This window comes from Aspergillus affinis (assembly GCF_023601865.1).
Source record: "Aspergillus affinis strain CMG 70 chromosome Unknown NODE_26_length_314309_cov_85_634089, whole genome shotgun sequence".
NCBI classification, from domain to species: Eukaryota; Fungi; Ascomycota; class Eurotiomycetes; order Eurotiales; family Aspergillaceae; genus Aspergillus; species Aspergillus affinis.
In genome coordinates this window covers 175,177-199,847 of record NW_026515807.1, presented here as the reverse complement: position 1 = coordinate 199,847, position 24,671 = coordinate 175,177, and the positions used below count along the sequence as shown (strand labels likewise).

The following is a 24,671-nucleotide window of genomic DNA, read 5'->3' as shown; positions in this document are numbered from 1 at the left end:
TGGTGAATTATCGGTGTTCTGAGGCAATACTTGTGGGAATTATAGAACGGGAGTGAGTGGTGTTTCGACGAGCAAGGAGGACCGAAATATGGAGAGTCATGCAAATGAATTTCATTTCCTATTGATACTATCTTCTAACTACACTCTGTATCCTATAAACTCCATATCAAGGGCTAGAACTACTCCGGACTCCGTAGGCTAAAGGCAACAAAAGCCCCTATTGCGGGTGCCAAGAAGGAGCGAATCCGCCTCGGACTGGTCCAGGCGCGATGGATGTCCACCGAGTTTGACACGACATGGTTCGGTTTTCCCACGGGGTAAAGGGAAGATACTAGTAGTTATATGGATTGTGGACGGTCGCAAGATAGCAATTCTGAGCATCAACCAAGAAGCTCTCTCGTAGATATCAGACGTGTATCCCATCGTTGTTCCTGGCCGCAATCGTAGGGAAACGGGATTGCGACGTGCTATAAAAAGCAACGGGCCCAACCGACGAATCTCGTTCGAGCCTCGTCGCTGCTGCCCTCTTTCTCTCGCTCGTTCGCTCTTTCGCTGTCTCGCCTTCCCTCTTCTTCTTTTCTCTGGTCTTTTTCTTTCTTTTTGGTGCCCTCGTTGCCCTCGATTGCCAGTCCATTCGTTTTATGTTGAATTGAATTTGGTTTAATTTCCTTTTGGTGGTTGTTGATTCCCCTGCCGCGTCCCGCCAGTCAACCTCTTTTTTTTTTCTTTTTTCTTTTTTTTTTTTTTAAAAGCCAAACCAAACCCTTTTTCGACCTTCCCGGCGATCGCGGATTTTCCCCTTCTCCATAATCGCATTAATCGACCTCCTTTCGCCTCCTCTCCGCCATCCGGATCGTCCACTTTCTATCGCCTCGAGGCTCTTTGGCACCGGAATCCAAACGCCACTGCCTGGCCTTGTCGACGGTCGCTCCTTAATCTCTCCCCCTCCGGCCCCGTCTTGCCCCCCCTCGACTTCCGAGTCGTGTGCTTCCGCTCGCAGGGTGACTTTTTAACGACCGTTTTCTGATCGATTCCTGCTCGTCCACCCCCAATCTTTCCCGCGATCGTCGCCTATCACGGGCGTCGACAGCTTGTCATCCGTCGATAATCCGGTCCATCCACTTCGTCTCTTCATCCCTCTTTTCATTCCCTTCTCGCGAGGATGCTTCTCCCCAAGGGTGGTGTGACGTGGAAGTCGGCTAAGGCTCGATTGCCTCCATGGAGGGCCGTTCTTTTCCTGGTGACGAGGACTCGCTTTCTCGTGTCGGTTGCCCTGACTGGCTTGATGATTCTGTTCTGGCGTGGGATTAGCAGGTCGGCTTCGGAAATGCAAAGGTAATCTCTTCATTTTTTCTTTTTTCTTCCTCTCCCAGGCCCCGGGACACGTTTCATTCCGACCGCTCGGTCGCGAGCCCGTCCGATTCGCAATCCTGGGGAAAGCGAGGGCGATTGAATCTGACTGACTCGCGGCGCCTTCTAGTTTCTACTGCTACGGTCCTCCTAAATCCCCTATGGAAATGTCCTTGAACGAAATGGTCGAATGGAACAGCCATGCTCAGTCGCCCGTGCTCCTGAATCACCACAAACCCTACGAAGTCAACTCGAGCACCATCAACCAGGTCGAACTGAACGGAATCAACTCGAGTCCCCAGGCGGTCGCCAACAACGAACGCGTTCTTATCCTGACGCCGTTGAGAGATGCGGCTCACTATCTGGACAAGTACTTCGAATTGCTCTACAAGATCACGTACCCTCACCATCTCATCGATCTGGGCTTCCTCGTCGGCGACTGCAAGGATAACACCCTGGAAATTCTGGTGTCGGAACTGAACCGGATTCAGGAGCAAGCCGATAAGGTTGCCTTCCACAGCGCGACCATCGTGAAGAAGGACTTTGGCGCCGACGTCGAGATGAGCGTCGAGGATCGTCACTCGTTCGCCGCCCAGGGACCGCGCCGTAAGGCTATTGGTCGCGCCCGCAACTACCTGCTATATTCGGCCATGAAGCCGGAGCATTCCTGGGTGTACTGGAGAGATGTCGATATCACGGATAGCCCGGACTCTATCATCGAAGACTTCGTGGCACATGACCGTGATATCCTTGTTCCGAGTATGTTTATTTTTTATTTATTATTTATTTTTGGATTTCCATGCGTTTGTCGCGTTGACCCCCGAGGCGTACGCTAACTGTTTTTGTAGACATTTGGTTCCATCGGTATCGCGATGAGGTTGACATCGAGGGCCGCTGTAAGTAACCAAAATGAAATTTGACCCGACCACCGACCTGGATAGTTTACTGACCGCGCACAGTCGACTACAACTCCTGGATTGAATCCGACAAGGGACGCCGTCTCCGCCAAACCCTGGACCCCGATACCGTCTTGGCCGAGGGCTACAAGGAGTACGACACCGGTCGAAAGTACATGGTCGGCATGGGTGACTGGAGAAATGACAAGGATGAGGAGATTGAGCTGGATGGCATTGGTGGAGTTAACATTCTTGTCAAGGCCGACGTCCATCGCTCAGGTATGTTATAACTCTTTAATCCTTGTTTCATGGGGATTATGAAGGAGCATGGCGCTAATGATGGCTCAGGAATCAACTTCCCCGCGTACGCCTTTGAGAACCAGGCCGAGACCGAGGGATTTGCCAAGATGGCCAAGCGCGCAGGATACCAAGTAATCGGCCTGCCGAATTACGTCGTGTGGCATATCGATACCGATGAGAAACCTGGCAACCTCGGAAACCGGAAAGCATACTAGATCTGACACCTCGAATGAGGGGCGTCAGTTTCACTTTGTCTATCTGTTATTCTACCACTAAATACCCGTTACCGTGTATATCCGACGCCGTGACTGGGGCGGTTACATTGCATGGAGTCTTCCCTTCGCTGTCATTTCTGCCTTCTTCGTGTTTTCAAAGTTTTCTGTCACATTTTCTTCCACGGACGCTTGAGACGGAATCTCATGATTCCGGTAATTATTCCTTTTAACTTCTTGTCGCGTGTTGAGGATTGTCCGCCTCTTTTTTATCTTTTTTTCTATTTTTCATCTTTTTTTTTTCACTCTTGTTGGCGCTACGGAGAACAGTGACGTTCAGCGGTATTGAGGCTCATAGAGAGAGAGGGGATGGGAGGGTTGATTTGAGCTCTTGTCATGACTGGGACTGTGCCATGATCTTGCGTTGGGAGGCCCTGCGGGCTTGGGTCGTGTTCTTGGACAGCTTCCGATGTTCCCCTTCGTCAGGTCTGGAGGCAAGATACCTCTGTCGGCGGAAAGGTGATCTGCATGATGCGTCTCATCTTGCGTGGTTCACAAAAATACCATGTTGGACAACGTCCTCGGAGCAGTTGTTCAGAAACAGACCGGATTGATGCCGAACGTGAGGAAATAGGCATATGGTGCTTGGCGTCCATGTACATACATATATAGGCTACAATTTGTCGGGCTGTTATGATTGATTGACTGATTGACTGATTGATGGTACCGGGTTAGGCTGGCTGCAGCGAGGCCGGAGTATTGAGAATTTGTAAAATGCATTGATATTCCATTGATATCCGATTGTGCTTGACTGCCTGAGGCCAAACAACTTGCAACCCCACCCGAATCATCCACCCCTCATCTCCATCCACCTTCAGCTATTCCTCAAACTCCTCACTGCTACCTCCTTAGTGCCTCCTTGGTAACAAGAGTTCTTTTTAACGATCTCCAAGATCAATACATAATGGCTCCTCTGAACGAATTCCTTTGCATCATTCCCGACAAACCGGGGACCTTGGCGAAACGCCTAGAAGTTCGCCCGTGAGTATCTAGGTCTTTGCAGTGCAATTTGGAATAATTACCCAGAGAGGACTTATCAACTGATCAATGGTACTTTATGGACTGTGAAGACAACATCTTGAGGGTATTAAACCGCTCGTCGAGGCCGGACAGGCTGTTTTGGGTGGTATGTTTATCTTCACTTCCTTTTCTTTTCTTGCCGCATACTACTTTCATCTTTGTGGTTTTTGTCTTTGTTTTTGATCTGTTATGCATACATTTCATATTTCTTCTCTCCACCTTTTTATCCTCTTTTGTTTTACTACCTAGCTACCTACAACAAGACTAATCAATCCCCAAAGGAGCCATGTTCGACTCGCACCCCACGGAAGGCCAAACCCCTTCCTTCAAGGGCAGTGCGATCATGTATCTGGCCGAGAGCAAGGAGGCCGCCATCGAGTTGATGAAGAAGGATATCTATACCGTCTCCGGCGTGTGGGATGTTGAGAATGCGCAGATTATTCCGGTATGTTCTCTTCTTCTTCCCCTTTTTGGTTTCAGTTCGTGTTGCTCTTTGATTTGCGTTCTGGGGTTCGTGGGGCTAGTTCTATTACTTGGGTTTGAATTTACTTTGGTTACTATTGGAGATTGGAGAGGAAGAAGTAGAGAGCTCTAGAGAGGACCCTGATGCTGATATTTGATATGATATAGTTCAAATCCGCCGTTCGGGTTGGGCTGTAAGGGTCTGTGCTTTGGGGATATTCTAGGTAGTATACATATAGGTATTCTCTATAGCATACTCGTACCATGCATGCAATGCCATTTCTCAGCCCTTGTCTATAGTTTCGCCTTTGGCGTCAACATCGTCTCTGCTACTTTGCGTCGTTGGATCTTGCCCGTGGCGGTCTTGGGGATCTGCGCTACAATCCAGACCTGGAATGCGGATTAGCTTTCGAGAGCCTGTAAAGCCTCGTGTCTTGAGGCCTGAGTATTGCAATGAGATAGACTGACCTTCTTCGGAGTTTTGAATTTGGCCAATTTACTCTCCACCCAGGCCTTCAGCTCCTCTTCTGTCGCGACGTCGCGACCCTTCAGCACCACGGCCGCCCCAATGTCTTCTCCGTAATGGCCCTCATCCGGGATGGCGAAACACACGGCCTCTGCCACCTGGAGATGATGCAGGAGGGTGTTGTCCAGCTCGATAGGGCTGATCTTCTCGCCGCCCTTGTTGATAAGTTCCTTGATACGTCCAGTGATGATCACGTAGCCGTCCGCATCCAGCTTGCCCTGGTCGCCCGTGCGGAAGAACCCATTTGGCGTGAAGGATGATTGGTTGGCCGCCGGGTTGTTCAGGTATCCCTTGGTGACGTTTTCGCCGCGCACGCAGATCTCGGCCTCGTTGCCCTGCGGCACCTCTTTGCCCGCCTGGTCGAGGATCTTGATCTCCACGCCCTGGCCGATCCCGACACTACCAGGTTGTCGCTTGCCCGGGGGAAGCGGGTTACTGGTCATCTGATGGGCGGCCTCGGTCATGGCGTACGCTTCCAGGACCGGGGCGTTGAACGTTCGTTCCAGATCCTGGAACGTCTTTGGGGATAGTGGGGAGGAGCAGGAGCGGATGAAGCGGATCTGGGGGATGGGGTTGGGCAAGGGGGTCTTGAGGAGGACTTGGTGGATGGTGGGCACGGCCGTGTACCAGTTGGCCTGGTAGGTGACAAAGTCCGACCAGAAGTGCGAGGCGGAGAACGTTTCCGGCACAATCACCGATCCCCCGGCGTAGAGAGGCGCCAGGAAGGCTGCCAAGAGACCGTGGACGTGGAACAGCGGCATCACCAGGTAGGTGCGATCTTGCGGCGTCAATTGGTACGTATCGCGGATATTTTCTACATTGTGGTTAGTTGAGCTTATCAGGAACGGTACGGCGACAGGATCGAGGGAAGTCACGGACTCATCGTGGTAGTGAGATTCCTATGGGTGAGCGGAACCTGCGTCGATCAGCGTCATCCTGGTAGTAGGTAAGCGGACTGTATGGAGGAAACGTACGGCCTTGGGCCTGCCAGTCGTTCCACTGGTATGCAACACGAGAGCAACGTCATCGGGCTGCGCATCGTGGACCCCGACACCTCGATTGCCAGCCAGCTTCCCTTGCTCCTTGACATCTAGAACGATTTCCGCACCATCCCAGTAGCACTCGGCGATCGCCGCATTGTATTTCCTCGCCGCCCGGACGGCCGGACCATTCTGCACAAACGACCCCCGGGGAATCAGCACCAGGGTCGAGCTGAGATCGTCGATGTAGAACTCAAACTCCTCCTGCTTATAGGCGGGGTTGAGCGGAGCGGCGATGGCGCGCTGCCATGACGCCGCTAGGAAGGCGACGATGAACTCGTAAGAGTTGACGAGAGCCAGTGACACTGCACCACCGTGGGTAACTCCCAGGTTAGCCAGCTTGGCCTGGAAATTGGCGACCTGGGCATGCAGCTGAGAGTAGGAAATCGACAGGGGGGCGGGAGTCTTGGGGGTCTTGGGAACCAGGATGGCGACGTCGTTGCTGTCGGACGAGAACGACCGAGCCAAAGTAGTGGCGACTGTCATTATGGGGGTCTGTCTTGGCTGGCAGGGATCAACAATGGAGGAGAAGCAGTAGTAGAGTAGCAGAAGTAGAAGCAATCCGAAGTAAATAATGGTATATTGTATTTGAGTAGAAGAAACTACATTTAAGAAGCAGGAGAAGAGAGGAGTTTCAAAAGTCAGGCTACCGGATTGTTGGTTTGACACCGACTCACTTAATCAATCATTTTTATCCATTTGCAGCAGTGACTCCGGAGTCCTCCGCGGAGAGAGCAGAGACCCAGGGGACTGAGCTTCCGTCTTTCCACGAGCGAATGCACGTAATTACGCCAGGACGGAGCGAGCCCACTTGGCGTCCGTTTTGGCGGTGGACGGTGGAGCTCCCCGAGGGCTGAGTCAGCGGGTGACGGCAAACCCATCAAACTCGACAAACAGCCCAAACCCAACTCTTGTTCCTTACTACTACGGAGTAGTGTTCACGGAGATCACGGAGTAGATCTCATTGACATCCTCGTCTATGCAGCCATGACGTCCGACTCGACCCCCTCAAAACCAGGGGGCATGCTATCTCTATACGCTAACCTCCTGGACCCCTCCGCCGACTCTGCGTCTCCCGGTACGATCTCGCGGGCCCCCGTGGTCTTCAAGCAAGCCGAGGGCGAAGCGCCGTCGGATGAATCGACAGCCAAAAAGCAACAGCAGTTGAACTCTGGTAGATACTCCGTCCTCCTTCAGATGGCAACCCTCCTTTCACAACGTTGATTTGCTCACTTGTGTCCGTCCTCGACTCTGATATCAGCCTCTCTCCGATTCCAACCGACCAAAAGACCTCAGCTCTCCGCGCAGAAACCCAAACCGAAACCGAATCTACCCAAGACCTCGCAGCTCCCTGCTGCGTCGAACGCCTCGGTCAAAACATCTCTAGCAGACTGGGCCGCGACCGAGGACGACGATGTGAATGGATTCTATGCCGGCCCGAAGCGACAACGCGGCGGGCGCAAAAAGCGCAAGAAGAACCGAGATGCCCAGGAGATGATGCAGAACTGGGACGATATCTACGATCCGTCACGCCCCAATAACTACGAGGAATACAAACACAGCGACGAGCAGGTATCCGAGGTGCGGGAATGGAAGGATCGTCTCTATGCACATCGCATGGCGCGATCGCCGAGTCGGGATTCGCTGAGTGATGATGATTATGACAGGCCGATGAACCGTGCGTTTATACTGATTATGCCTTGCCTCTGTTTGAGCGAGAGAGAATGTGTCGAAGGCTGATATTGTATAGGGCAATTCGCCCCTCCGAGTAACTTTGCGCCACCTCCGAATCTCAACGACCTCCCACCTCCTCTACCACCGATGGAACCCCCCGTCTCCGTTCATTCCATTCCCCCTCCACCTGCCGGCCCTCAGACAACGGCAGAACCTGCCCCTCCGACTCGGTCCTTGGATGCGCTCCAGCCGGCCTCGGCGACGATATCCCGTGCGCCGGTCCGATACACCCTGCCTCCCCCTCCGAAAGACATTCCTGCCTCGGAGGCGGAGCTCGAGGAAGTGTTTGCGAAGGAGCAACCGGTAGAAGACGAAGCCGAGGGGAACGGTCAGCGATCACTTCGGCCGGGACAGCAAGGATTCGCCGAACGACTACTGGCCAAATATGGCTGGACAAAGGGCTCTGGATTGGGCGCAACGGGCTCCGGCATGGTCAATCCGTTGCAAGTCAAGGTCGAAAAGCAGAAGAAGCGACCGGATTCGGAGGGTGGTGGCTTTGCTACACCTGCTGGCAGGGGCAAGATCATCGGCGGCGCGAGGAAGAAGGAAGACGAGGGCAAGTTCGGCCCCATGAGCGACGTCATCATTATGAAGGGCATGCTCGATGGCATGGACCTCGAGGCCGAGCTGGAGGACAACCAGGGGGGCGGTCTGATGCGGGAAATCGGAGAAGAATGCTCAGAGAAGGTAAGATATCTTTACTCAGTCCTTTCATGCAGCGTTTCTTGGATCTAACTGGCCTTAGTACGGCAATGTGGAACGAGTCTACATTTCTCGCAGCTCGGGTCCTCCCGTGCCGGTGTTTGTAAAATTCACCAACCAGCTATCGGCTTTACGAGTGAGTTATCAGACATTGCAGTGATATTGTGTTTCTGTTACTGTTACTGACAAGTGGGCTGGCCAGGCTGTGAATGCTCTCGAAGGACGAATATTCAACGGCAACGCCATCAACGTTCGATTTTTTGACTCGCAGAAATTCGAGCAGGGAATCTATGAATGACCGACCATAGCATAGAAATGAATATCATGGAACTGATCAATGAAACCGATGGCATTGTTTCATGACAATGTTGGCCGAACATATTCTCAAAATCTCGTCAAGGGTTATCGGTTTCTCCCAAATATTTGCGTCCCTCCCAGAAAAGCATGAAAGAAGAAAGTCCAGGGAATGAATCCCAATCGTCAAAAGGTAATTCTATTAAAAAGATCCATCTCCTCGCCCGCAGTACGATTTGTACAGCGGAGGACTGGCGCATCATTCTCGATCGGGGAGCCGGTTGGGCTTCTTTCGTGTATGCTTGTAGTTGTGGAAGATCGCCCGTCTGCCATCAGGGCAAATAACTTCTTCTTTTGAGACCTGTGACTCTTGCACTCGCGACACAGGCCGATCATGGGAATTTCGCACATTCTGAGTCCAGAACAGCTATAACCCGTTCGGAGGATACTCTGACATGCAATGCGCGAATTATAGCATCGGGTAGTGTGGGAACAGATAGCATGATACCAGATAATTGCATGGCACATTGCAGCAAATCTCTGATCGTATTATGCCGTCCTACATGAACCAGGAGGAGAGAATGGTATTTATGATAATGGACGTAATAAAAAGGCGTGGTAGGACAAGGGAAATATCACATAAGATATGAAAGATGGGGCATGTATGACATGGTCGGTTCTCTTGGCCTTTATATTGGGGGGACATGATCGCCTCAGTCTACTTGTACAAAGGTAGGGCAATGGGCTCCCAAAGATGCCCAACACCCACAAGGAAGCCCTGTCCTGGGATTTGCCCTGTTGTTGTCCACGAGTCTTTATTCGATAGATCGCCGCATCATCAGAGGTGTGGCTCCTATTGATTCCTTTGTGGTATTACACAAAGACCTGGGGACAGCAAACAAAGTGAGGCAGACGCCATAAGCTGTTCATATTTCATAGTTCCATTCATAGTTAGTAACGCTAGTTTATAACTGCAGGTGACCGGGAGCTGGTCAGGTGACTGGCCCGCCCGTGATTGGCCGTGGCGCATCCAACCCGCTGTACATCCGGGCAGCCTTTCACTTCCTCTGCCATCTTCCTTCTTGTGCCGTCACGAACTGCTTGCGCTTTTCTTTCTCTTGTATTCACTAGATAGTATTCTTTCCTTGACTGCCCTCTTCTTCATCTTTTCTTTTCGCTACTTGCATCTGCCTCCCGAAACTTCCATCTCCTTTCATTGGCATACTACTGTACCTCTTCAAGACCACACTTGGATCTTTCTTTACTCATACGATCTCAAATCGCTCCGTCGCAAAGGAAAGCTAAGAGCCCAGCGAAAATGTCACTCTGCCAAAACCGCTTGACTGAGGAGAGGTACGTAGCAGCCTCGCGCCATGGCCTGTCGCATCATCTCCAACTTCCGACCTGATGGTAGCCGCTAATCGCGAACTTTCGACCCCGCACAGGAAGCAATGGCGCCGTGACCATCCTTTTGGCTTCTATGCGAAACCCAACCGCAACGCCCAGGGTGTTCTGGACTTGAAAAAATGGGAGTGCGGTATTCCGGGAAAGAAGGATACGATCTGGGAGGGTGGAATGTTCAAGCTGGATGTCATTTTCCCCGATGGTGAGTTCTTGCCTCTTTTTCCGGTGGTGTACTGGGTGGTGCTATGATTGGAACTTGAGACTAATCCTACTGTTTCTTCTTACAGAGTATCCCACCAAACCTCCGAAATGTACGTCTTGCTGAGCCCTATGTCATGGCCTGCAAAATTCAGGCAGAGCACATACTCCGCTTCCTTGCTTTTTTTTCTTTTTACCTACGTTGCGCCTGTCTGGGAGAAAGAAAACTGACCGTGTCCATTTGCGCTATCGCAATTAGGCAAATTCAACCCTCCACTTTTTCACCCTAACGTCTATCCCTCCGGCACTGTCTGTCTTTCGATTCTCAACGAGGAAGAGGCCTGGAGACCCGCCATCACGATCAAGCAAATTTTGATCGGTATTCAAGAGCTCCTCAACGACCCCAACCCCGAATCGCCGGCGCAGGCCGAAGCCTACAACATGTTCAGACGGGACCGGGCGGCGTATGAAAGCAAAGTGAAGCAGATCGTGAAGGAGAACCCTGGGCATTGAGAGAAGGAGCCGGGAAATTAATGGACATGCGCTAGCTTTCTTTTTCCTTTTCTGTTCCATGATATCCTCTCTTATGTCCTTGTCCTTTTTTCCTTCTTCATTTTCTTCACCATCTTCCGTTAGATTGTCACATTGCATTTTGCTCTTTACCTCCTAAATCTGTGTCGAGATCGGTGGAAACTCGGGTTGATATCGGGAACCTGCGAGCGGTGATGCTTGGGTGGATTGCGCGCAAGACACTCACTCCTGGGGCACTGCCGTCATTGAGAATCAAGCCGCATATCGCAAGTCGTGGCGATGGAACATCTTTTTTATTTTATTTTCTTCTAGCGAGCAAGGAGTTTATAATGAACTGAAATGGGTGGATGAGCCAGGCGTTGAAGACTATGATTGGTTTTGGTTTCATTAGGGTTCTTCCATTTCCTTGGGTTCGTACACAAGTTGGTCGTAAGTAGACCGCAGTGCATGCCGGAAGTAGCGCAGAAGAGTGACGGCCAATTGTAACTGGTGGTTTACAAGCAATTGAGCGAAGGGATCGCAAAGCATGGGTGCATTCACAGTGGGGACAGGGGACTTGCCGGGAGCGGTTATCTTATCGGTGAGTCAGTCGAAAGATTTGTGGCCGAAATCGCCCCTCGATTCCCGCCCCGCCGAACAATTTAAACCAGAATTTCCCTCGCTGCTCGCTCCCCCATACTTAGTTAATCACAACCTCCTTGCCCCCCTCCATTCCTCTCCCGCGGATCTTCGCTGTCTACTTCTGTGCTTCTGTGAAGTCAATTGCTTGTAGCCAGCATGTGTGGTATCTTCGCGTGTCACCAGTATGTCTCACTTTCTCTTTTTCTCTTTGTCCAGGCTCGGTCAAGCCCCGCGAAATTCCGGGGCAGAAGAGGGCCGCCCTTATTATAGTGTCATTCGAGCTGATCATCATCCGCGACAAGTCATCCCGATGTGCAAAAATTCAAGCCTACGGCCCTGCGCATGGCCAAGGCGTAAGTCTTCCCTTTCTTCTTGCCAGCTCGCAGAGTTTGGTACTGACTGTCTGTTCTTTTCAGTTTGCGCCATCGCGGTCCCGATTGGAGTGAGTCACACCGGTGCTCGGTATACCGGAGCCGTTTCATGTTAACCGAACGACAATAGGTGGAAACTTCATCTCCGAGGGTACTCAGGGAACCGGTCAGTTTGACCCCCAAGGAAACAACAAGCTTGCTGAAAGCTAATTGACTTCGCAGTCCTTGCCCACGAGCGTCTGAGTATCGTTGGTGTCGGTACGTACTATGCCAAGAGTCCCGCTGCCGAGTTTGCTCGTTTAACACCCTTTTCCACAAAGATTCCGGTGCCCAGCCCCTGGTCAACGACGATGGCTCCCTCGCCCTCGCCGTCAACGGCGAGATCTACAACCACCGTATCTTGAGAAAGCAGCTCAAGACCCAATATACCTTCAAGACCCACTCGGATTGCGAAGTGATCATCCCTCTGGTATGTGCAACGGAGGTCGTGAGGCGCAAGGGAGGAGTGCAGAACACAAAGCTGATGAGCTCTAGTACATGGAGCATGGCCTCGATGCCCCCAAATACCTGGACGGCATGTTCTCCTGGGTTCTGTATGACAAGAAGGAGGACCGCGTGATCGCTGCGCGCGACCCCATCGGTATCACCAGCTTCTACATCGGCTGGTCTTCTCAGACTCCTGGTGCTGTCTTCTTCGGCTCCGAGCTGAAGTCGTTGCACCCCGTTTGCGACAAGATCGAGGCTTTTCCTCCTGGCCACGTTTATGACTCCAAGACCGGCGCTATGAAGCGGTACTTCGAGCCCAACTGGTGGGACGCTGAGAAGATCCCGTCCACTCCTGTCGACTATAAGGTCATCCGTCATTCCTTGGAGAAGTCCGTGCGGAAGCGCCTGATGGCTGAGGTTCCTTACGGTGTGCTGCTCTCCGGTGGTCTGGATTCCAGTCTGGTTGCCTCGATTGCTCAGCGTGAGAACCTGCGCTCGCAAGAAGCTGCTAAGCAGGCGCTTGAGAACCAGACGGGCGACTCCGAACTGGTCGGTATTGACGACAGCAACGAATTGTCCAGCGTCACTACTTTCCAGCAACTGCACTCTTTCTCCATCGGTCTTCCCGGTGCCCCCGACACGGAAGCGGCCCTCGAGGTCGCCAAGTTCCTCGGAACGAAGCACCACGCTTTCACCTTCACCATCGAGGACGGTCTCAACGCTCTGTCGGATGTCATCTACCACCTGGAGACGTATGATGTCACCACCATCCGTGCCTCCACTCCCATGTATCTGCTCAGCCGAAAGATCAAGGCCATGGGTGTCAAGATGGTTCTGAGCGGAGAGGGTAGCGACGAGATCTTCGGTGGCTACCTTTACTTCCACGCTGCTCCCAACCGCGAGGAGTTCCACAAGGAAACCGTCCGGAGAGTGAAGAACCTGCACTTGGCGGACTGCCTGCGCGCCAACAAGTCCACTTCCGCTTGGGGTCTGGAGGCCCGTGTGCCCTTCTTGGACAAGGAGTTCCTCGAGGTCACCATGGGCACGGATGCCAAGGACAAGATGATCACCGGAGACCGCATCGAGAAGTACATCCTGCGCAAGGCCTTCGACACCACCGACGAGCCGGACAACAAGCCCTACCTGCCCGAGAAGATCCTCTGGCGCCAGAAGGAGCAGTTCAGTGACGGCGTGGGCTACAGCTGGATCGACGGTCTCAAGGACCAGGCCGAGAAGCAGGTGACCGACGAGATGATGAAGAACCCCAAGCCCGAGTGGGGTAACGACATTCCCGACACCAAGGAAGCGTATGTTCTGCCTATCTGAACCCGGCGAAGCCAGTGACAAGACCGGATCTGACTGACTTGAAATAGGTACTGGTACCGCACGATGTTCGACGAGCATTTCCCGCCCTACTGTGCCGGCACAGTCGAACGTTGGGTTCCCAAGTGGTCGAAGCAGACCGATCCCAGTGGAAGGTAAGTGCTGTTCAAAGCACGGTTTCAACTATTTCCCCCCTCTTCGTCAGTAGTAGCTGACAATTGTGCCTCCAGAGCCATTTCCACCCACAACGCCAAGTACGACAATGCCGAGTAAATTGTATGAACGTTGGGATACATCCTGTTTGGGGTTTGGATTTTTGGCATAGAAGCATGCATAGATTCGTTTCTACCCGAGAACCTAATTTGGGGGGCCTAAAAAAGCGTTATGTTGCTGGGATAGATGCAGATGAGATCCATCTGCTCTCCCGAGGAAACAAAATCTAATCGATTCTCCTTATTTCTAGGGTTAATCTTAGGGGATAAGACACCCCCTCGAAAGTAAGACAGTAAGGTTTATGAGCCTTGGCCATGATTAGCGGTCCTCGTAAACTAGTAGGCTAGATTAAGTTCTTTGGTGGTGGTGATCATGGGGCTGGGTTGGCGAGAAATCCATGGATACCGGAGAGAACCACCTGCAGTTCCAGTCTGCCAGCTCAGGCTGTACACCGTATAGGTGGAAGCGGAACGGCGGTCAAGGGAGGAAAGATGGAAAGGAGTGCTCCGTCTGGAGTTCTGGCGTCGAGGTGAAAACAAACCGCTGGTCCATGCCAAACGCTGCCCAGTGCTCGGCTGAGTCAGACTGCAAGCCCCAGGCATCGAAGTCACGGGACTTTGCGGCTTTTGCCGGCAGCCGGGCGCCAGCCAATCAGAGGGGCAACCGGTTCCCGTGGCTTTCCCCATTGTTTGGCGACTCTCAACCTCATCTTTCCCCCATCGCTTTTCTCTCCTTCCCTTCCCTCTTTTCCCTCCCCCATCATCCTTCTTACTTCCATTCTCAATCCGACGTCATCCCCCTAACGTCCCTCCCTCTTTTCAAAATGTCTGCTCCTGCTGCTTTCTCCGACATCGCCAAGGCGGCCAACGATGTATGCCCTGCTGAAATCCCAGTCCTCTTACGTGCTGTCGACCTTAGCTGAGGACAGCTCCTCGGGAAGGGATTTTCGTGCTAACACTCGACGCAACAGCTCCTTAACAAGGATTTCTACCACACCGCGGCTGGTATGTATCTTATCGCCCGCTTTCGTTCACCATTGCGATTGCGATTTCCAACTCTAGAGTGCCTTTCAACTAACGGAATTCCAATTTAGCCAGCCTCGAGGTTAAGTCCAAGGCCCCCAATGGCGTCACCTTCAACGTCAAGGGCAAGTCCGCCCACGAGGGTCCCATCGCCGGCACTGTAAGTTCGGCCCGGCCGCCTAACCAACCAGATGCAATACAGAATCGCCTCTAATATGTCTCTCTGAAAATAGCTTGAGGCCAAATACGTCGACAAGCCTACCGGTAAACGCCCCCTACGACGCAGACCACCCGACCCCAATTGCACACCGCTGCGCAAGTACAAACCCATGGAGTTCATGTTTTCGTGTGGTCATGTCTTGTCCAAGCGGTTTCTATTCTTTTTCACCTCAAGGATAAGTGATCATGCAGTCAGGCTAATATTCCGTCCTCGCTCAGGCCTCACCCTCACCCAGGCTTGGACTACCGCCAACGCCCTCGACACCAAGCTCGAGCTGGACAACAACATCGCTAAGGGCCTGAAGGCTGAGATCCTCACCCAGTACCAGCCCGCCAAGCAGTCCAAGGGCGCCAAGCTCAACCTCCACTTCAAGCAGCCCAACCTGCACGCCCGTGCTTTCTTCGACCTGCTCAACGGTCCCTCCGCCAACTTCGACGCTGTCCTGGGCCACGAGGGTTTCCTCGTCGGTGCTGAGGGTGGCTACGACGTCCAGAAGGCCGCCATCACCAAGTACTCCGCTGCCGTTGGCTACAGCGTTCCCCAGTACACCGCTGCCATCACCGCCGGCAACAACCTGACCGTCTTCGCCGCCAGCTACTACCACCGCGTTAACGCTCAGGTTGAGGCCGGTGCCAAGGCTACCTGGGACTCCAAGGTCGGCAACTCCGTCGGCCTTGAGGTTGCCAGCAAGTACCGCCTGGACCCCTCTTCCTTCGCCAAGGTAAGTGATTTTCGCACCCCCGCGACAGGCTGCACACTCTGAACCAGGCTAATCACTTTCCGATGAACAGGCCAAGATCAACGACCGTGGTATTGCCGCTCTGGCCTACAACGTTCTCCTCCGCCCCGGTGTCACCCTCGGCCTCGGTGCTTCCTTCGATACCCAGAACCTCAACCAGGCTGCCCACAAGGTTGGCGGCAGCTTCACCTTTGAGGCTTAAATGTGTCCAATACCATTGGCCCCCCGTTTACTCCTGAGGTCTTTCGTATAGCCTGAGGATCGCAGATTTTGAAACATACATAATAGCTAGATATGCCGTCACGTTTGCGCTCTGGTTGGTCCTGACGAGAGGAAATGTTCTGGAGAGTGTGGGTCGTTACTGAATGTCATTTCTATCTAATCATGTATCGTAGTTGCGGACGATAATTGTATATCAATCCAGTCTAAATTTCCTTTGCTGATCTAGAGAGACGGCCCGAATTACAGTACTTGAGAGTTCTAAATGTGGATTATATATAATCTATGTACAGTGGGCCTACATCATGTGCCGTGAGTGAGGCATGTCAAGAATATCTAGTCATCCTTCCGACGCGTAGCGGCCTTGCGTGCCTTCTTCTCGTCTCCAGATGATCGAGTGATTCTCGCCACACCAGCCGATGCCACCAGCATGCCACAGACGATGATGAACCGCATCACGAAGTCCCCCGAGGTGGGGATATGCTGCTCATTCATCGTAGAGCCCATTTCACGGGATCGGCGCTGCTGCCGCCGCGCATCCTCCGCCGTCTGCGTGCGGTAGTGACCGTGGGCATTAAAATGGTATACGGGATTCCGATGAATAAACGACATAGGATCATCTTCATGCACACGACTACCACCACCACCACCACCACCTGGCGCCCCAGCGCCAGCGCCAGCCCAGGCTCCTGGCCCGGCACCCGGCGGTGGTTTCCGATTCCCGTAGCCCCCATGGGCATAGAAGCTCGGCGGCGGGCCACGGAATTGACCGCGGCGTTTACTGAGGCCGCTGGCAGGTCGGGACCCGGCGTAGGATCCGCCCTCGTTATGGAGGTTGGCGCTGTAGCTGCTGTGACTGCCCATGGGGTGTTGACCCGGGTGGGCGGTGCTGTGCGTAGAGGAGGACATGTGCTGGGCTAGGATGCCGTGGTCGCGATCGTAGGTGGCGCGTTTGGTGTGGTTGCCGAGGACATTGTAGGCGGAGGAGATGCGGGCGAAGCGTTCGGAGGCGGTGGGATCGTCGCGGTTGCGATCGGGGTGGTGGCGGAGGGAGAGGGAGTAGAATTCTCTGTGGGGGAAGGAGGGGTTAGGATTGAGGGGAAAAATAAGTAGGGTCTTCTTTTTCTATCTCTTGCTTGCAATTGGGATTGGGATTGGGATTTGTGGGGAAGGGAAGGAGGATGGTTGGGTGGTGAGTAATGGAGGAATAGTGGGAGATCAGATAAGATCTGTAGGTATGTGTGCTTCATTTGATGAAGATCACTTGAAGACCAAAATTGGGGCAGGTCAAGCACAAGAAATTGGGAAAATGAAGGCGCTCACTTCTTGATCTCCGAAGCCGATGCTGTCACCGGTACTCCGAGGATATCATAGTAATTGGGTTCTCGGTGGCCATAGCGAAAGGAGGCGGTGGTAGAGAAGGTGGCTGCGAGTTTGGGAAGAGGCGAATGGCGACGACTACTGCGAAGGGCAATCCGTAGTCGAGGGACTGTCATCACGCGGGAAAAGGGCATGCCGGAGATGGGAAGGGTTCACATTGGGGAATTGAGGTATTGAAGGAAGAGAAAGAAGTCAATAGGGAGGGAGAGAAAGAGGGAGGGAGGCAGAAGGAGAGCGAGAGCTAGAGCGAGAGCAGAGGAGGAGGGACTGAGGCAAGAAGGCAACGAGGCACGAGGGAGTGGAATTCCGCTGATCGGCCCTGCGTCATCGCTGCCTTAGAATCGAGGATCGCGTCACCCGGCTCAGGAAGGGGATGGGAGGGTTCGGTGGGGACAAGTATGATCACGGCAGACGAGGATCTGGAGACCCGAGGAAATCTGAGATGAAGAATGAGATCGGCCTCTAGATCGCCCTCAGATGTGTGTCGTCAAAATGTCGAGAGTATAGACTAATTATAGAGTATAGTTAGTCGGACTCTTGATTAAGTCAGTCTTGGCGCCTGAAATCCCGATTCTTCCTGCGGCTTTCCCCTCATTTTTTCTCTCTTCCGCTACCTCAACGTCTGCCTACCCTCAACCACTCCACAACCATGGCTGCTCAGGCTAGTGAGAACCTGCAGAAGCTTGACCGTAAGTGGCTATGTGGCTCCCCCTTTCCCCCCACCGGTTAGATTCCGAACATTTTTCAATTGATAAGATTCCTATAGTGAACGGTCAGAGCGCCGACGCAAAGGCCGACGCTCCTGCCGCCGGTCAAGCCGAAGCCGGAGAGGCGGACGATGATTCCGACGACGATGCTGATGACGGAAACCCTGCTGCCGAAGGCGCTGCCAACGGAGGTATGTCTGTCGAACGCTCCCCCGATCGGGTCTTCCCCTCCCCCGCCATGTGCTGATTCCGGTTCTTTATCCGCCACCCAGCTGCCAAGAAAAAGAAGAAGCGCAAGAGCAAGAAGAAGAAGAAGGGCGGCGCCAAGGTCCAGAGCTCGCCTCCGCGAGTCCCCGTCGCCAACCTATTCCCTAACAACCAATTCCCCGAGGGCGAGATTGTCGAGTACAAGAACGAAAATTCTTACCGAACCACCAACGAGGAGAAGCGCTACCTCGACCGCATGAACAATGATTTCCTGCAGGAATACCGCCAGGGAGCCGAGGTGCACCGTCAGGTCCGCCAGTATGCGCAGAAGAACATCAGGCCGGGCCAGACTCTGACGGAGATTGCGGAGGGCATCGAGGACTCCGTGCGTGCTTTGACCGGCCACCAGGGTCTTGAGGAAGGCGACAACCTCAAGGGTGGTATGGGATTCCCCTGTGGTCTGAGCATCAACCACTGTGCTGCCCACTACACCCCCAACGCCGGCAACAAGATGGTGTTGCAGCAGGGTGATGTGATGAAGGTTGACTTCGGCGCCCAGCTGAACGGCCGGATTGTCGACAGTGCTTTTACCGTGGCCTTTGATCCGGTGTACGATCCCCTTTTGGCAGCCGTCAAGGATGCCACAAACACTGGAATTCGCGTATGACTATCCCGGACGCCTTTGTATCTCTTTCTCCCAGGAACCCTGCAAACTAACGGCTCGATATAGGAGGCCGGCATTGACGTCCGTATGAGCGATATTGGTGCTGCCATCCAGGAGGCCATGGAGAGCTACGAGGTGGAACTCAACGGCACCATGCATCCTGTGAAATGCATCAAGAACCTCAACGGTCATAACATTGACCAGCACGTTATTCACGGTGGCAAGAGCGTTCCTATCGTGAAGGGTGGAGACCAGACCAAGATGGAGGAAGGCGAGGTGTTTGCCATCGAAACCTTCGGTAGTACCGGAAAGGGCTACGTGAGAGAAGATGTAAGTCGGAAGAACCTGGTGTCCCTGGACCTCTAGATAGACTAACGCCGGCTGTTCCAGATGGAAACCTCTCACTATGCTTTGGATCCCAACGCGCAACCCGTTCCGCTGCGTCTGTCCTCGGCGAAGAATCTGTTGAATGTGATCAACAAGAACTTCGGCACTTTGCCCTTCTGCCGCCGGTATCTTGACCGACTGGGCCAGGACAAGTACCTCCTCGGGGTAAGTTAAGACTGAGGATTTGATGTATATGCGACCGACTAACGGTGGCTTTCAGTTGAACAACCTGGTGTCGTCTGGCATTGTCCAGGACTACCCGCCCCTGTGTGATGTCAAGGGCTCATACACGGCCCAATATGAACATGTAAGATCTCGGTCCTCCCTTGTTCGACCCTCATAGTGTAGACTAACCCATCGATGCAGACCATTCTCCTGCGACCCAACGTTAAGGAAGTGATCAGTCGTGGAGACGATTACTGAGCAGGTCTTCATTGGATGACGAGGACTTGGATGGATATACTCAATGAAGCGAGATGTTTACGAACGAACTGTCTATAGTAGAAATTCCCAAAAGCAAATGACACATCAAGTATCTATACTTCAAACAAATCAAAGAACACATTGAACACTGCCCTGAATGCCCTGAAATCGGCCCATCGGTGGCGACGGGTACCTAGCCCCACGTGGAAAGCGTGACTCCGAAAGGCTCACGTAGCGGCGATTAATCAGAGCACTCGGATCACTCCACCCTCGTCCACTTTCTCTGGCTTTCGCTTGCTCTCCCTTTTCCCTCTCACCTCCCGTCCATGGCGTAAATTCTCTTCATCCTCTCAATCTTGCCGCCACCCCCTCGTCCTCCCATTTCACCATGCCGTCCGTCGTCGCTACGGCGCCCACACCGCAACTCCGCGTGTCCGCCGCAAAGAAGGGCTCCGCCGCCGATGAGAAGCTCTCTCCCCGAATCCCTCCCCCCGAGACGTCCGCCGTCGATGATCATTTCTTTTGGACGTATACAGAAGAACCGCATCGGTCTAGACGTCAGGCCATCATCAAAGCCCATCCCGAGGTACGGCCGCCGTCCAATGGACTCTTACAATAGTTGGCCTTTCTAACCGGTCTTCCCTTCTAAACAGGTAACGAAGCTATGCGGACCCGAACCGCTGACCAAGTATGTGGTCCTGGGCGTCGTCTCACTGCAGATCTGCTGCGCATATCTGCTTCGTGATACGTCCATTCTGTCCTGGAAATTCATCGCGACGGCGTATATAATTGGTGCGACGGCGAACCAGAACCTGTTCCTGGCTATCCATGAGATCTCTCACAATCTGGCCTTCCGGTCTCCTTTGGCCAACCGCCTCTTGGCCATCTTTGCCAATCTACCAATTGGAGTGCCTTACAGTGCTGCGTTCCGGGTAAGTGCTAGCTTGCAATCCAGAAGGACCTGAAGTGTTCGTGCTAATGTAGACTCTCGGTCCGATAGCCCTACCATCTCACTCACCACAAGTCCCTCGGCGTCACCGGCCTCGATACCGATCTTCCCACGGCCGTGGAGGCCTTCCTCCTCGATTCCCTCCTGGGCAAGGCCTTCTTCTGTACCTTCCAGATCCTCTTTTACGCCCTCCGTCCCATGTTCGTCTACAGCCCTCCGTTCACCAGCATCCACCTCGTGAACTTGATCGTGCAACTATCCTTCGACTTCGCCCTCACTAAGCTCTCCGGTGGGTCGCTGCAGCCGTTCTTCTACTTGATCGCTAGTTCCTTCCTCGCCGGCTCGCTGCACCCCTGCGCGGGGCACTTCATCGCGGAGCACTACTTCTTCTCCCAAGTACAGCACGGCACCGAGTCCATTGAGTACCAGAAACAGAACAAGAAGCAAGAACCCCACCCTCTCGACTCGTTGCCACCCCCGGAAACCTATTCTTACTACGGCCCCCTGAACATCTTCACCTACAACGTCGGCCTGCACAACGAGCACCACGATTTCCCCGCCATCCCTTGGACGAAACTGTACGCGCTGCACCGTATCGCTGCGGAATTCTACGAGCCGCTGCCCTGCCACCACAGCTGGGTGTGGGTCATCTGGACCTTCATCCTGGACAAGAACGTCGGCATGTGGTGTCGCGTGAAGCGGGCCCAGGGCGGCCGGGTCGTCGGTGGAGGCGGTAGTAAAAGTGGCCGTGGTGGCGAGGGCATCTCTGCCGTGTCGGCTGGTCCGGACGAGTCAGGGGATGGGTGGAAGGAGAGCGAGCTTCAGAGCTGAAAGTCTCGTAATTAAGTTTCTTTCCTCTTTGCCATCTGTTACATTATATGATATGGTCTGTTGTTACCTTGGTGCCCGGGGTCTTGTCGATATGGATATGGGCGATGAATGTATCAAAATATACTAGAATGATTTGATGTACTGTACTTCTGACAATGTTTCCTTGCATGTTGAATGTTTTTTTATCGAGATAGATTTCTCTTGAATACTACCTTTACCGACAGGAGCAGCAAGAAAACATACGCAAACAACATAAGATACAAGGTAGCAGCAACATACAAGTAGAAACCGACACAGAAAAGTAAGTACACATACATACATAGACCATTAACTAGCGTCATCATAATTGGCCGACGTGTCTGGGGTAATGCAGGCAGACATTCGTCTCATTAATTTACTCGCTGTTAGGAAACAAAAGACAAAGGAACAGACCAGATCAAGGGGGAGGTTTATGACGTCGAAGCGTAAAGAAGAGATGAACAAATGAGAACAGAGCCCTGGTGCCTGAATCCGATCATAACAGATCTCATATCCCCTGTGCACCACTGCGGACATAGTAGGCATACCGTGCCATACTGAATCCTGTCGGGCAACGGTATGAGAATACAGGCAGCGTCTGAGAAGTTCTTGAATGGATATGGGTGTTTTTTGGTAATCGAATTTATGATGGAAGTGGACTCGCTACTCCCACTTGGGTCATCTCGTAATAAGGCGAAAAGGGAAAAGGAGAAAAAAGGAAATGAAAAGCCACGACGAGGGGGAGAGTGATAATGAGCTGGGCACATAGACAGTAAAAAGAAAAAGAAGCGATCAAGAACATAACTTGATGCTGATGCCAGCGGAAAAGCAGAAAAATGGAAAGAAAGGAAATAGGAAACACTTCAGAAGGGAATACAGTTGGTCTGTAGAGTAAAATGGGTACTAGAAAATAGAGGGAGTTTGCAGAATTGAATCAAAGCAGGAATGAAAAGGAGAAAAAAGTGGAAATGAAGCGATCGGTGGCTAGAACAAGAAGTAGGCGATCAGGAAACTTAGCAGACACAAGCCCGCAACCACCTGCACCGGCACACCGGCCTCGGCGGGCTGGGATTGCTGTTGCAAAGCTGGCGCGGTGGACTTCTCGGTCTCGCCGGGGATCTTCCTCTGCCTGAGGCCCTGGTCCGCGAGCCTGTCCTTCAGTCTCTGGATCTGAGAGTTGGCGTCGGCAAGTTGCGATTTCAGGTCGGTGCTCGACGGAGAAGTGGCCATTTTCGAGGACGTGGCAGGAGCCCCGGTCTGTGGGCTAAGGAGTTCGCGCTTGGGCTTATCGCTAAAGTCTGGCGGTGGGATAGGTGACGTGTCGTTGGCGGCTTTGCTGGTCAAGCCCACGGCGGGGGTCTCGTAAGTAGCGTTAGGGGAAGTGTAGGCGGGGGGTTCCTCATCAGGGACACTCTGTAGCAAATGGTTAGCTATTAGCCCCTATAAAGATTGGGCACGTTGCGTGAGACGGAGAAACGTACGGTGCCATTGGCTTCAGCCCCTTGCTCGGTAGGTTCAGCGTCCTCCATAGACAACCAGTTCACACGGATCTTGCGCTCTTGGATCGCCGACTTAGAGGCTTTCTCGAACTATGCAGTAGTTAGAATTGTACGTGTGCGAAATCTATAATTCCGGGGAAGCTGGCGTACAATGGAGGTGACATTCGAGAATTCCATATCACGGGTAACTGCGACGGTCTGGACAAGGAACTTGTCCTTGCACTTGGCATCGGTGGCAGGTTCATCCTTCATAGCCTGCAGAAGGACTAAATAGAAGTGTTAGCAAGATTGTCCCCGGGAAAGAATATGACATGTGCCAAAGAACAACCCACCCTGGACCTCCACATTCTTTCCAGGCTCAATGCGGCCAGAGTTCGGGCGAACACAGTAGCTAGGAGGTGATTAGTTGTCATCCAACAGTCGGAACGGAGGGAGTAAATCGGTGCGTACTGCTTCGGTGCGGTGGTTTTGACCTATTCACAGAGTCCATGGTTAGTATGCGATCAAGGATTAGAGGGGGTTCTGGCATCCATACCTTGAACACAACGGGTTCGGCGTTCTCGTTATTCAGGTGCAGGACCTGGCAGACTTCACGGTTGAAGGGGCCTGTGTCTGATCAGTCCGAATGTTCCCAGAGATAGGGAGGTCATGATTCCGGGGCAGCACTCACGCTGGAAGCCCAGCTCAGGCGGGTCGAGGATGACAGACATTGCGAAGGCGAAAGCGAAGGTGAAGGCAGCAGCGCGAAAGGGTTAGGGATGCGCGGACAAACAAAGTGGCCAGAGAAGAGCAGTGAATCCAAGGGTTGAGGACAGAGGGTAGCGCGCTGTGGGGAACAATTTAAGCGGGCGAAGGGCGGCCAGACAAGAGTGGATAATGGGAGGGATATTAACACGGCCGACAGATTATTATTAGAAAGGCGTAGGGGAATTGTGATTGAAAGTCGTTTGGCTGTCTTGCGATTTCAGGTGTCCAAGGTGTCGACACTGGCTGACTCAGCAGTCACAGGGCCGCCGGTCAGGTGATGTCATCACGGGGATCTCCTGTTCCTTTTCGGCGGCTTCCTCTTCCCTTCCCTCACTCACTCACTACACCGGAGTATTCTCATGGCTATTAAGAGACGCGATGCCTTGACTTTACTATCAATCTAGACATTCCTTTTCAATGTCTCATATCTCTCACACCCACCCAAACTGACCCAGATCGAATTTCCCCGTTCGGACTATTGTTCTTCGGGATCCACCGGTGCACATCCTCGGAACCTTTTCCAAGAGTCTCCTGAACCAAAGACTCGGGGCACTAAACAATACATGTGATGAGGATCTTGCATCAGCTGGAGTCGCTACTTCACGGCTAATCTGGTTTGATGATATAATCGCCAGTCTCTTAATCTAAACAATAACTTCATTCACCTAAACCACCCGCTAGAACTAACTCCACACCGAACGACCTTTTCACGTGGTTGATATTGACGGTATTCAAATGCTATTGGTATTGTTCAACTAGCTACACTGTACTCAGATAGTGAGGGACGGACTCTAAGCGAAGGGATCTCGCTATACTTGGACCCCTGTGGAATATGACCTGCTGCGTCCGATCGAAGAGGATGTTGAGTATTGCTTCCTTGTATTTTGCTGGCCATCTATGCCCCTGAAAAGTAGAC

The 24,671-nt window shown here is 52.8% G+C and overlaps 10 protein-coding genes across 10 annotated transcripts; 7 read left to right on the top strand and 3 right to left on the bottom strand.

Moving 5' to 3' along the window:
- Positions 1-1,162: 1,162 nt before the first annotated feature.
- KD926_005417 (ANP1/MMN9/VAN1 family protein) lies at positions 1,163-2,761 on the top strand (the record flags this gene model as incomplete). The annotated part of the gene is made up of 5 exons (XM_053098640.1): positions 1,163-1,335; positions 1,481-2,109; positions 2,199-2,246; positions 2,310-2,525; positions 2,595-2,761. 5 exons carry the CDS (start codon positions 1,163-1,165, stop codon positions 2,759-2,761), a joined length of 1,233 nt encoding a protein of 410 aa, XP_052957543.1.
- Positions 2,762-3,722: 961 nt separating this feature from the next.
- KD926_005416 (uncharacterized protein) lies at positions 3,723-4,498 on the top strand (the record flags this gene model as incomplete). The annotated part of the gene is made up of 4 exons (XM_053098639.1): positions 3,723-3,799; positions 3,889-3,944; positions 4,120-4,283; positions 4,469-4,498. The coding sequence occupies 4 exons, from the start codon at positions 3,723-3,725 to the stop codon at positions 4,496-4,498; spliced, it is 327 nt and encodes a 108-aa protein (XP_052957542.1).
- A 96-nt stretch (positions 4,499-4,594) lies between these two features.
- Positions 4,595-6,352, bottom strand: KD926_005415 (acyl--CoA ligase; the record flags this gene model as incomplete). The annotated part of the gene is made up of 3 exons (XM_053098638.1): positions 4,595-4,690; positions 4,769-5,725; positions 5,801-6,352. The coding sequence occupies 3 exons, from the start codon at positions 6,350-6,352 to the stop codon at positions 4,595-4,597; spliced, it is 1,605 nt and encodes a 534-aa protein (XP_052957541.1).
- A 501-nt stretch (positions 6,353-6,853) lies between these two features.
- Positions 6,854-8,600, top strand: KD926_005414 (putative G-patch DNA repair protein (Drt111); the record flags this gene model as incomplete). Its single annotated transcript, XM_053098637.1, has 5 exons — positions 6,854-7,040; positions 7,128-7,544; positions 7,617-8,287; positions 8,346-8,438; positions 8,505-8,600. The coding sequence occupies 5 exons, from the start codon at positions 6,854-6,856 to the stop codon at positions 8,598-8,600; spliced, it is 1,464 nt and encodes a 487-aa protein (XP_052957540.1).
- A 1,403-nt stretch (positions 8,601-10,003) lies between these two features.
- KD926_005413 (E2 SUMO-conjugating protein UBC9) lies at positions 10,004-10,711 on the top strand (the record flags this gene model as incomplete). The annotated part of the gene is made up of 2 exons (XM_053098636.1): positions 10,004-10,202; positions 10,458-10,711. 2 exons carry the CDS (start codon positions 10,004-10,006, stop codon positions 10,709-10,711), a joined length of 453 nt encoding a protein of 150 aa, XP_052957539.1.
- Positions 10,712-11,692: 981 nt separating this feature from the next.
- Positions 11,693-15,926, top strand: KD926_005412 (uncharacterized protein; the record flags this gene model as incomplete). Its single annotated transcript, XM_053098635.1, has 14 exons — positions 11,693-11,703; positions 11,767-11,792; positions 11,852-11,887; positions 11,944-11,979; positions 12,042-12,190; positions 12,256-13,514; positions 13,581-13,685; positions 13,761-13,799; positions 14,203-14,614; positions 14,714-14,747; positions 14,837-14,925; positions 14,999-15,116; positions 15,204-15,706; positions 15,777-15,926. The coding sequence occupies 14 exons, from the start codon at positions 11,693-11,695 to the stop codon at positions 15,924-15,926; spliced, it is 2,967 nt and encodes a 988-aa protein (XP_052957538.1).
- Positions 15,927-16,279: 353 nt separating this feature from the next.
- KD926_005411 (DnaJ domain protein) lies at positions 16,280-17,457 on the bottom strand (the record flags this gene model as incomplete). The annotated part of the gene is made up of 2 exons (XM_053098634.1): positions 16,280-17,012; positions 17,267-17,457. The coding sequence occupies 2 exons, from the start codon at positions 17,455-17,457 to the stop codon at positions 16,280-16,282; spliced, it is 924 nt and encodes a 307-aa protein (XP_052957537.1).
- Positions 17,458-17,972: 515 nt separating this feature from the next.
- Positions 17,973-19,711, top strand: KD926_005410 (methionine aminopeptidase 2; the record flags this gene model as incomplete). Its single annotated transcript, XM_053098633.1, has 7 exons — positions 17,973-18,012; positions 18,090-18,221; positions 18,303-18,898; positions 18,968-19,231; positions 19,292-19,453; positions 19,509-19,595; positions 19,655-19,711. The coding sequence occupies 7 exons, from the start codon at positions 17,973-17,975 to the stop codon at positions 19,709-19,711; spliced, it is 1,338 nt and encodes a 445-aa protein (XP_052957536.1).
- Positions 19,712-20,099: 388 nt separating this feature from the next.
- KD926_005409 (sphingolipid delta(4)-desaturase family protein) lies at positions 20,100-21,491 on the top strand (the record flags this gene model as incomplete). Its single annotated transcript, XM_053098631.1, has 3 exons — positions 20,100-20,297; positions 20,365-20,643; positions 20,712-21,491. The coding sequence occupies 3 exons, from the start codon at positions 20,100-20,102 to the stop codon at positions 21,489-21,491; spliced, it is 1,257 nt and encodes a 418-aa protein (XP_052957535.1).
- Positions 21,492-22,493: 1,002 nt separating this feature from the next.
- Positions 22,494-23,718, bottom strand: KD926_005408 (putative integral ER membrane protein Scs2; the record flags this gene model as incomplete). Its single annotated transcript, XM_053098630.1, has 7 exons — positions 22,494-22,922; positions 22,991-23,098; positions 23,159-23,274; positions 23,341-23,399; positions 23,459-23,481; positions 23,544-23,614; positions 23,679-23,718. 7 exons carry the CDS (start codon positions 23,716-23,718, stop codon positions 22,494-22,496), a joined length of 846 nt encoding a protein of 281 aa, XP_052957534.1.
- Between the last annotated feature and the right edge of the window lie 953 nt (positions 23,719-24,671).